The sequence below is a fragment of the Bison bison genome, unplaced genomic scaffold (assembly GCF_000754665.1).
Source record: "Bison bison bison isolate TAMUID 2011002044 unplaced genomic scaffold, Bison_UMD1.0 scf7180017864050, whole genome shotgun sequence".
Taxonomy (NCBI): domain Eukaryota; kingdom Metazoa; phylum Chordata; class Mammalia; order Artiodactyla; family Bovidae; genus Bison; species Bison bison.
Window position 1 is genome coordinate 3,779,336 of NW_011494622.1, and position 12,024 is coordinate 3,791,359.

The 12,024-nt window shown below is 49.4% G+C and overlaps 1 protein-coding gene across 1 annotated transcript in view; it reads right to left on the reverse strand.

Annotated features, from left to right (window-relative positions):
• ENPP6 (ectonucleotide pyrophosphatase/phosphodiesterase 6) overlaps window positions 1-8,191 on the reverse strand; it is an 80,648-nt gene extending 72,457 nt beyond the window's left edge. The window contains exon 1 of the mRNA XM_010835751.1: window positions 7,700-8,191. Within this exon, the coding sequence (XP_010834053.1) occupies window positions 7,700-7,940 (241 nt within the window). The 5' untranslated portion in view covers window positions 7,941-8,191. The remainder of the gene's footprint in view (window positions 1-7,699) is intronic.
• Window positions 8,192-12,024: the final 3,833 nt, after the last annotated feature.

The window sequence follows — 12,024 nt, forward strand, 5'->3', positions numbered from 1 at the left end:
CCAATATACTCAAGTTTGTGAACTTGGATCCACTTTACATACAGATGGACTTATTCATCTTCCCCTAATTCTGTCAAATTCTTATCTAATCCTGAAATTGTTTTTCTCTCTGATCCTCCACATTCAATTAGTCTTGCCAGTTCCCTATCAGACCCCTGACCCTAGGTCCACTCCGGAGACTTGACTCCCAGGCTCTTTAACTCTCCCCTTGGTCTTGGACAGCCTTGTCCAAATCCACACAGCTCAGAAATAGCAGAGCAATTGTCTCAAAGCCTACCTCTGCTCTCCAAATGCTCCATCATTCCCGCCTCTGCCCCTTGGCTTGAGTGATGCCAGTCACCCCCACCCAGCCTTTTCTCCAGGTTTCAACTCCTCCCTCAAATCCTGGTGGCTCAGGTGATAAAGAGTCTGCCTGCAATGTGGGAGACCTGGGTTTGATCCTTGGGTTGGGAAGATCCCCAGGAGAAAAGAATGGCAAGCCACTCCAGTATTCTTGCCTGTAAAATCCCATGGACAGAGGAGCCTGGTGGGCTACAGTCCATGGGGTTGCAGAGAGACACGACTGAGCGACTAACACTTTCACTTTCTCACGTCCTTCAGGCTTTACTCAAATACCATCACCTCAGCAAACCTCCTCAGAAGTGGTCCCCACAACCCCTGTGCCTATTCCGTCCTGGCCTGTGACTCCACACACACTGAGCTGTTCAGCTTCATTATAAGCTCATCCAAGACAGAGGACACGTCCCTTTGGAGGAGCAGTCTCACCTAGAAAACGTTCGCATAGCCTGCATAAGAAGTGATCATACACGAACATACATTATGAATTTATGTCAAAGTTATATGTTGCTGTAATAATTACCAGATTCAGTGGTTCGGACAGTAGGTGGTCCAGGAATCAGCAAATGAATGAAAATGGGCTCTCAAAGCACTACCCAGCTCTGAAATGTGACCATCTGTGGGTCAAGGCCGTATGGGGGGTGGGGGGCATCTTACTTTGGCCTGAAAAAGAAAGATGGGTTGGAAGGCAGCTGCGGCGGGGCTGGGGTTGAGGCCGGGGGGTTGCAGGGAGGATGGGAGTAGAGCCCTTCCAGAAGTAAGAAGTGTATCAGCCAAGGGAAAGACAGGACATTCTAGGAGAGGCCTTCAACCAAAACGGGGAGGTAAAGAGGTCACTCTCCAGAGTTCCATCCCCAAAAGGGTTTCACGACTGGCTGACCAAACCCCAGTGATCCCTGCATTTGAAGGGTAGGAACCAGTCTGTGTCCACTGATGGAATCTCCCGAGGCGTGAATCACCACGCAGCTGGCTGGTGGGTTCAAAAGTCCAACAGGTGGTTGAGAATCGGATAAATAAAAAAGGCATTTTTGTTTTCATTGGATTATTGTAGCTTTCAGCAGCTGTTGACACAGTCTGAGAGTGAACTCTCCGGAACATGATTTTCCTTCTTATCTGTTCCATCAGAACTCAGGGAGGTTATTTGAGGCTCGTGACGAAGAGCAGCCATCCTCCTAGGATCATCCAGGCCCGGGGAAGTGGGGAGGACAGCTGAGCTGAGCCCCGAACACCCCCATCTCCACCCCCACCACACACAACCTTCTAGAGGCTTCCACCTCCCCCTTGACCAGATCTTGATGAAATCTACACAGAAGGCTTCTTTGGATCCCATCTCTACTTCAACTTACACATCTCGGCAGATGTTCGAGAGGCTGAGGGAGGAAGCAAAAGCCGTCCAGCAGGTAAGCCCCACCAGGACAGAGTGGAGTGCTGAAGGGCGCCAGCCAAGTGGCAAGCATGGATGAAGAGGCAGGAAAGACCGGAAACGATGGCTCAGCTTCCAGCCCCCCGCATCTGAGGGAGGCCGTCCTTTTGGCTGGGACGCTCTGCTCTAGGTCCCACTTGTCCTGGCACTGCAGGAGCGCCCCATCTTACAGGCAGGCACCCAGGGGGAATCACTTCCTCGGGGCGGGAAGGATGGGCAGGGCCCCTCACACAAGCCTGTCTGCGATTTCAGCCTGGGCACCTCTCATCCAGGTGCGTGTACCCTGCATGACTCCGTGACCCAGCTCTCAAGCCCCTTCTCCTCGTAGGGAAAGGGCCAAAGACAGGAGGAGGTCACGATCAAGCACCAGATCCGACACAGGACCCAGAGGAACCCCAGACCTGCCCCGGGGTCCCCGCCTGGGAGACCATGGACACAATGGCCTTATTCAGGGATGGGGACTCTGAAACCCGAGTAGGTGTTGTCCAAAGTGTCTCTGAAATAAACATTGACCTGCTGACTCAGGCTCCCTCTGAATCCATTTGAAGTGTTCTTTAACCCGTCTGTGGCAAAGCAGCCTTAATGGAGCAGCCTAGGCAGCAGCCTGAGGTCCCATCGGTCAGCAGCGGGGAAAGGAGAGTGAGACGGGAGACCCACCTGGGGTGGAGACTGCCTGGCTCTGTGTGGGGAACCTCCTGAAGGAGGGTTTGCTGAGCTCAGAATCAAAGGCTTTCAGCACGCCTTCAAGCTCTGCCACCACCCTCGCCAGCCCCTCCTGCTGGGAATGTGTTTCTTGAAGCCAGATGAACCCCTGTAACAAGAGCGCCCTGGCCTCACCGTGGATGCCAAGAGAAACAGGCTTTTCGAAAAGTGGCACTTCAGTGTAGACAGGTCTGGTGGTGGGAGCTGAAATAATGACTCGCCAAGAGAGATTACTTTTGTAAATTCTGGGAATGCGCTTTTTTCCTCCAGGTTTGAGCCTCTGAGTGCTCCTAACCGATTCGGCCACCCAGACACCTCGCACACCCACTCCTCAGCATTCACTACACACACTGTAGTTTTAAGTGGAAACGTGAAAGTGGAAACGGGAAGTAAGTGACAAAATTCAGACAAAAGTTCATGCAGTTGAGAAGACAGATTTAACTGTGTGTCTGTGAGAAGTATCCTCTACCAGCTGTGGGGCAAGTAGAAAGACAAGTCCATGTACGGGGTCCACTGGGACCCACAGGAGCAATTTCTCTCTTGGACTCCTTTCATTTTTCTACAGTTTCTGGAACCCTCCTTCACTCTACTGTCTTTGATCCCCTCAAGGGCCAAGTCCAGGTGAATATCCTAATCCAACCTGAAATCTAGTCTGATGAAAATTGACTTCATCAAATAAACAGCTATCCACGCTTTCCCATCTCTGCCCATAGGAGCCCGAGACTTCTGAACTTCTTGTAGCCTTGGAATTGACTCAGGTTCTCTTCCTCTTAGCTCTTCCATATTCACTCATACTCAGCAAGTTCTGCTCCAAGGGCATGCCTCAAATTCAACTTTTCACTTACAGCCCATTGTAAAGAATAGATGCTCAAGGCACAGCATTGCAGCATTAGTTACTATTGTAACTAGTGTTGTAACCAGGACATGAAAGCATCAACATCCATCAATAGAAGAATGGATAAAGAAGATGTAGTACATATATATACAATGCAATATTACTCAGCCACAAAAATAAACAGGACTGTAGTGACGCGAATGGACCTCGAGTCTGTCCCACAAAGTGAAGTAAGTCAGAAAGAGAAAATCAAATATCCTGTATTAACACACATGAATATATATGGAAGCCAGAAAAATGGTACAGATTTACCTATTTGCAGGGCAGGAATAGAAGCACAGATTCAGAGAAGGGACATGTGGACACAGAGGGGGAGGAAGCATTGACACATATGCAATTGCATGTGTGCTCAGTCATGTCTGACTCCTTGTGACCCCACGAACTGTAGCCCACCAGGCTCCTCTGTCCATGGGATTCTCCAGGCAAGAATACTGGAGTGGGGTGCCATTTCCTTCTCCAGGGGGTCTTCCCAACACAGAGATTGAATGTGTATCTCCTGTGTCTCCTGCATTGGCAGGCAGATTCTTTACCAATGTGCCTCCTGGAAAGCCCAATGTATACTCTAGCATGTGTAAAATAGACCCAGGGGAGGGGAGGCCAGGGAGCCTGGAGGCCAAGTCCACGCTGCTTGTGCTGGAGGCTCACAGAGACCCCCCAGGTGAAGCCTTGAATTCTGCAGAAGTTTGAGGATGTGGGCTTTTTTCAAAACTTGATTTCTCAAGTACTATCTGCATTGATTTCCTTTGGCCCAAGTGACAGCTGGTTTTAATTTAAATCAGCTATTTTCTTGAAAGCAAGGAAAAGCTTACCTTATCCCATAATCCCTCACTCCAGAATGTGGGGCCTTGCAGTCTGGGAAGAATTTGCTTCAGGTGGCATTTCTAGGAGGGCGGTCAGAACTGTACCAGCACAGATATTAATTCTAAGTAGTTAAATTTCTTGGTTTTGCCTTGATTCCAGTAGATGATTAATCAAGTGCCTTTGTCCAGGCTCTGGCTGCCTCCTGGACTGGTCATAAGGAGACCTCTGTCTGTGGATCCCAGGTCACACGCACCACCTTCGGGACATGCCAGGACTGGAGTCAGCGCTGTGCTGGTTCCTGTGTGACATCTGCGCCTCTGAAGCCTGCCCTGTGATCTCAGCCCTGCCACTGATGCCCTCAGGTGTCTGGAGGGAAGCACGCAGCCTCCCAGCTCTTTACTTGGTAGTTCAGTCAGTCGTGTCTGACTCCTTGTGACCCTATGTGACCCCACTGTAGTCCACCAGGGTCCTCTGTCCATGGGATTCTCCAGGCAATAATCCTGGAGTAGGTTGCCATTTCCTCCCCCAGGGGATCTTCCCACCCCAGGGACTGAGCCTGAGTCTCTTCTATCTCCTGCACTGGCTGGCCATTCCACTGCTGAGCCACCAGGGAAGCCATATTTGTCCTGCTGCAAATACATTTTGGGCTTCCCCGGTGGTGCTGGTGGTAAGGAGTCCTGCCAATGCAGGAGATGCAAGAGACTCAGGTTCGATCCCTGGGTCAGGAAGATCCCCTGGGGGAGGAAATGGCAACCTACTCCAATATTCTTGCCTGGAGAATCCCATGGACAGAGGAGCCTGGAGGGCTACAGTCCATGGGATCACAAATAGGCAGAAATGACTGAGCACATGACACACGCAGCCACACAGGCCTCCCAAGAGGTGCCCGTCCTAACCTTTTCTCATTTCATGCCTGCTGCTGGCAGCAGCTGAGATTCTGGCCTGATCAGGACCCAGAAACTAAGGAAACTGAGGTTCAGGGCACTGTGACGACTTGTGCCTGAAGTCTTCCCGACCCTGCGAGGACTCCCACCACAGCTTCAAGCAGCTTCTCTCCCAGCTTCAAGGCCAAGTTCTTTCCAGTAACCCATCATTCCTCATTACGCAAAGAGAACACCGAGGGCTTTATGTCTCATGGACAATAATTCACGTAAGGAAGTGAGATCATAGTCCGTCTTAGGAATTCTGAGGAACCTTAAGAGAGTGTGTATTTCGGTACCGAAGGGATCTAGCGTGATTCTTTTGTTGGTTCATGAAATGCTCAAACGCTCAAACCCTAAGTGCACTTCCCAACAGATATATCCTTCCTTATATATATATATATATATATATATATGAAAAAGAGGAATTTTTCAATATCAGGTGGGAAAATAAGCACGGACATTGGGGGAAATAGTCTAGATTTCACCCTGAGTCAGTTCCAGGGCAGCGGACATGACAGCAGCCTCACGGCCGGGCACTGCCCAGCCCACAGTCCTGCTCCAAGCCTTACGTCCACTCAGTGTGTAAAAGACAAGCCACACCCAAGGACATCTGCACATGAACATATGCTGCGGGACACAGCCTATACGTAATATTGCTTCCATAAAGTAAAAAATGAGGCGGGGGCTTCCTTGGTGGCTCAGTGGTAAAGAATCTGCCTGCCAATGCAGGAGACACGGGTTCAATCCCTGGTCCGGGAAGATCCCACATGCCAGGGGCAACTGAACCCGTGCGCCACAACTGCTGAGCCTGTGCTCTGGAGCCCGGGAGCGGCAACAACTGAGCCCCAGTGCTGCAACTTTGAGGCCTGCAAGTTTGAAAGTAAAGAAGATCTCTGTCAAACGTTCCTGGGATCTGCACTGTCCCCCCATGAAAAGAGCCCTTCTGTCACGACTAGACCAGAGACTAGACTACACCCACAGCCTGACAAGAAAGTGTCTGCGTGACTAAGACTTTGTGCCAATTAGTCCTTGTGGGGATATCAGGAACGGGGGGGTCTGACGAACAAAGGGTCGTGTCACTGGCTTGGCTTCTCCACGGAGACTGTAATAGTCCCTTTTTGCTCCCTGGAGTCTGGCTTGCTCAGATTGGATTTTGTTCATCTTTTACTGAGACTGAGAAAAGCTCACATGGCAGTTTGTGAATTGAGTCTCCCGGCAAGACTCTGAAAGACAACTGGTGTGGGGGGTGGTCTGCGGGTGTGAAAACCCCAGACGGACGGAGTGGAAGCCGGGCTGTGACACACAATAGCATCTATGTGTGGCCCAGCAGCCAGCAAGTGGCTTCCTTCCCTGCAAGGGGAGAGCCATGCCAAGTGAGGACCAGAAGATCTTAGAGATGCTGATCATTTGTCTGTTGGAGGGAGACGTTTTAAAATGGGCAAATAATTTCCATGCTGTGTGCAGTCTGGATTTTCTTTCCTCTCCATGCCCTTATTTCTAATTCCCAAACTCTCTCCCCTGCTTCATTTTATAACATTTTTATGCACACATGCATTCGGTTTCCATGTATGAAGTCAGACACAGCAATCTGTCTTTCCAGAATCCTGGGGCTTTGCTGTTCTGTGAAGATCCATAATAAGATACCAAAGTTCTCATTCCCTTCCTGTTAACATAATTCATGGAGTTTTTCCCTATGCTCAGAGCACAGAGCTAAATCCTACATAAGCATCATCAATAACAATGCATTCTCAACAGCGTCCTTGGACAGTTCACTAAATTCTTTCTGAGTGCCTTTTGCTGGCCCTTACGATGGTTAACTGGTAAACAAACTGGAAGATAGGAATCCCACTGTGCCTTCAGGATGTACATTGTATGACACAGATAGAGGATCAAGTTCGTGGAATCACATTCGGCGTGTCTGCAATCCCAAGTGAAGGTCATCTTTAGGCAAAAGTCAGCTTTCCCAAACATTGGCCCAGTTTGGGTGAGCTGGGGATTTGGGTTTTGTTTTCTTGACAGATGCTAGAAGTTAAAAACAGGAATCTGAACTATGTGTCAATTTTTTCTTCTCCATGTCATTTTACCTGGCCCAAAAAGGCAAAAGAAGGAGCAAGTAGTGTTGCGAAGTAATACTTTAGGATAGGACCTGAATACTCCCTCCATCCAAGTCATGCAGGAATCCCACATGTAACTTTCATAGCCCAACAAGCCAAAACAGTTCCAGGATGACAGATGACTGCAGAGTAAAAGGGACAGAAGGAATTTGATCCAAACGAAGACCTGTTGGCTTTTTAAATTTCAACTTAGAAAATACGGAGTTGGCTAGAATTTTTAATTTGCAAAACAAATAACCACTTTAACCATCATCTAATTGTAGAGTCCTCTGTTCTCCACACTGCGAAGCCAAAACAGGTCCTAGGGAATAACTTTAAGAAAATAACACATTCATGCACTCACAAAAAAAGGAATCTCAGCTGAGAACACACACTTCTTGCCTATCCCTGGGGTCCCCAAAGATGAAGGCAGACTGAATCTTTACACACGATTCTAATGCCAGGAGCTCACTGTTCCTGATGGACTCCAGCCTGCCCTCTGCACCGAGGAAGACAGGGTACTCACCGGTCATGAGGCTGTAGTAATTGGGATAAGAGAGAGTAGGAAAGTCCGGGGTCAAGTAATCCACTTTGACCCCTCTGCTCACAATCTCTTTGAACCCAGGCAAGGACTCCAGGGCCTCATCGCTGATGTAGTCTGCTCGGAAGCCGTCCAGCAGAAACACCAGGAGTTTCCGGCGGGCCGAGGCTGGCTGTGCCAGGCTGAGCACGAGGGCCAGCAGGAGGACCCCCAGCTTCCCTGCCATGCCGCCAGGAGCCTGCCCCAGCCTGCCCCAGCGGAGGATGCAGAGTCTGCAGCTATTCTCTCTTCTAGGGGCTGGACCTTGACTAGTGGCCTTCCTGAGCCAAGTTCACTTTCAGAATTTAAAGGTACAGCACCCCCTTTTAAAAAAACGTCTAGGCTCACCCTTTACTAGCAAGTCTGGAGATGGACTCCTTCAGAGAAGTCAGGTTCCCAAACCACCCGGAATGAATACCAGGGGAGAGAGAGAGAGTGCAACCCGTCAACCACAAAGGGGCACTTGGCATGGGTGCTTGCCATCTATTGTACCTCTACAATGGTGAAGTCACGTGATGCTGCAGCGGCTGACCTCTGACACCCTCCCCACCCCCCACCAAGGAGTCTAGGGTGGAGGTCAGGAATGAGGCACTCTGTACACCAGGAAACTGACACGGAAGGTCTTCGGATGGTGGTCAGATATTTTCAGGAGCTGGTTTTCCCTCATATCCCGTTGTTTGCTCATATCCAGAAAAGCACTAAAATCCATCTGCTAGTTACTGTATCTCGTGACTAGCAGAAGCGCCACAAGAACAGAAGAAACTCTACCAGAAAAAAAAAAAAAAACAAAAAATACGTGCTTGATGGCATGTACTCCGCCTTTGCCAGAATCACATATACACTGTCCGTCCCCCCCGACCTCTTTGGAGCAGTTTCTAAGAGCTATCAGAGGCACTGTCTCCAGGCTGTAGTCCTCATTTAACCCCAAATAAAACTTAACTCACAACGTTCACAGTGAGCATCTTTTTTAGTCGACAGTTATGGCGACCAGCGAGGAGCCCCAGAGAGGACTTCCCTCCTTTCCCTGAACTCTATGAGAAACCTGAACCTTGGTACCAGCAGCAGCCCCTCGAGCCCATCCCCCTCCTCAGGGAGTGCAGACAAATTTGGGGAAGTCTCTTTTGGTTCTAGGACCTCCCGTAGTGGCTGAGGATCCTGAGTTCTTGTTTTTTTAATATGGGGAGAGGGACCAGGGCCCTGCCCACTGACCTTGCTATCAGCCACAGGCCCCAGGTCTCTGGGGACATAGTGCGGACAGCACTCACTGGGACCAGCTCCCTCCATCCCCGGTGATCTGGGGCCAAGAGCAATGGAGGCAGAGCCGGCCTGGAACCCCACCGCCCTGGCCCCTGGCCTGCTCCATCCCCACGCTGGAGGTGCAGCCCTCAGGCTCCTTGGCAACTGGATCCTCAAGGCAGCTAAGCCTGGGTCCCTGCCCCGTCTTTTCATCCCGTGATCTTCCCAACCACAGAGACCTCTCATTCCTGCTGCAGGTGAACCCTGGAGCAGTGAGGTGGGAATAGAGACAGGTCCAGAGGCACTCCAGGTCCAGGGCTCACCTGCCCCTCAGGGCCAGACGACACGTGCTGCCCTCCCAGGGCTCTCTCCTGCCTGGGAAGGCATGGGGGTATTAGGCACTTGCCTGTGGCCCCTTGCAGTACCTCAAACCCTCTGCTCCCTCCCAGGAAGGGAATGTTCTGAGCCTTCCAAGAATCCCTGGCCTCTGCTGACCCGGCTGGGCCCATCTGGCTCTGCCTCCCTGTGACGGGAACAGAGTCTGAAGGGTTAGAGGTGGATGGACAAAGATGGGGTGACTGGAGATGGATCAGCCACACGGGAGAAGGGAGCATCCCCAGGAACCCAGGATGCCACCTCTAGGACCCAAGTTATTTCACCTGGGGGTTGTGCGGGGGGGTGGTGGTGTGTGTGCTCACCATGGTGGGCTACAATCCATGGGGTCCCTGGCTTCTCAGCCCATGGTTCTTCCAGGTAAGAATACTGGAGTGGGTAGCCATTCCCTTCTCCAAGGGATCTTCCCGACCCAGGGGTCGGACCCAGGTCTCCTGCACTGCAGGTGGATTCTTTCTCATCTGAGCCATCGGGGTATATTGGAAGATACATCATTTAAAGGACTCACTACAACCCAGGTGGAAAGGCCCCCAATCAGGTGTTCTTAACTAGCTCATATGCAGCGAAATTAAAGGAAATTGACTCTTGGACCCATATTTCCCACTAAAAAGGGCTGCTACACTGGACTGGTCTATAGAGAGGAATGCTGACCTCAAACTCACCTTAAAAGGACCCTCAAAAAAAGGAGGAACTACACTCACACCAGGACGAGAAGACGACGACATCAGAAGTAGACAGCTTACCCCAGATGCTGGACCTGACTCCTATGGTCATGTATAATTTTCCATGACCTCTTGGACCTTTGCATATGAATCCAATGTTTTCATATCATGGACGTGATTCTATGCTAATTTTATAAATCAACCCAAATTGTTGGGTTTGTGGTCAATTACCTCTAGTACTTCTGGGTTACATGGTGGATATCCCCCCTCCAAAGCTGACTTGACAGCCCTTAGAAAATTTATTTCAGAAGAAAGTTTAATCCTATCCAGGCTACTCATGATTGCTATTAATATAGCATAACCATATTTATTTAAGAATGTATTTCCAAGATCAAATGGCAAAGTTCAACAATGCAAAACTGCAGTTACACTTGCACCAACCTCATAGATGGGATCCTCTTACCCAGCCAATTGATAATACCTGCTCTCACCGTGGTCATAGATTTAAAGTCTCTTTTCAGCTCAGAAGGCTCAATCAAAACATCAAGCCAAGTCTCAATCAATAACTGTGACCTTTCGTCTATTAAAAGGAAATCCCCCATATTATGAGATGGGCTTAGACAGTTAACAACAGGCTTTGGTCATTCAAGTTTAAAAGCTCCTCAATGTTGGGAACAATTAAATCACACTAAGGATAATCAGCCTAATAACACTGGGAATCTAGACTGGGTGCCTTATGAACAATGCCTACATATTATTACCCTTAGAGACAGTAATGGGTTTGGAACTGACTGGGTCAGATGACCAGAGAGTCACTGCAGCCGCTAAGTCGCTTCAGTCGTGTCCGACTCTGTGCGACCCCATAGACGGCAGCCCACCAGGCTCCCCCATCCCTGGGATTCTCCAGGCAAGAACACTGGAGTGGGTTGCCATTTCCTTCTCCAATGCAGGAAAGTGAAAAGTGAAAGTGAAGTCGCTCAGTCGTGTCCGACTCTGTGCGACCCCATAGACGGCAGCCCACCAGGCTCCCCCATCCCTGGGATTCTCCAGGCAAGAACACTGGAGTGGGTTGCCATTTCCTTCTCCAATGCAGGAAAGTGAAAAGTGAAAGTGAAGTCGCTCAGTCGTGTCCGACTCTAGTTTGCACCAAATGGGACTCAGTGGATTTGTGGTACTAATTTATGGCCTTGGCTTCCACCTGGATGGATAGGAAAGTGGACCCTGGGGTTTGCATGGTGACTGACTCTTGTGACTAGCAGAAGCTTCAGGAGACCAGCAGAAACTTTCTACCAAACACACAGACACACACACACACACACACACACACACATATATATATGCTTGATTGCACGTGTTATCCCTTTACCAAAATCACATATACACTGTCCTTCCCCACCACCTCTTTGGAGCAGCCTCTTAGGGCTATCTGAGCTAGTTTCTCCTAGGCTACAGTCCTCAATTTGCCCCAAATAAAACTTAACTAGCAACTCTCACATTGTCCATCATTTTTAGTCGACAAACCGTATAATTTTGGGGTGAATATTCCAGAAATAGAAGCACCCACAGAAAGGTAGAATTTTAGATGACAGAAGTCAACTCTTAACTTCTCAGTTGGGCTAACCAAAGGCAGGAGTCAAGGAAAAGGGTGATCTCTTAATTTGCTGTTATCCCTCATCTCTGCCCAATTTAAACTCTCACAGTGAATTCCTCAGAATTTAGTAACGTGACCCTCTTAACTCAGGGTATCAACAGGAGACAGTAAACTTCGGTTGGAGATACCTGTGAACTTTTCAGCAGTGCCCCCATCTCCAGAGCGTTTAACAACAAATTATCTGTCTACGTGTCAATTGTTTTATTATCCATCTATGTACAGAACTTACTTTATATTTCAAGGTGCTTGTGTTCAAACATAACACAACATAATACAGGTATCTCCTGTAGGAGGAGATGCCTCTCAGCAGAATCATAGAGTCAGAAAGT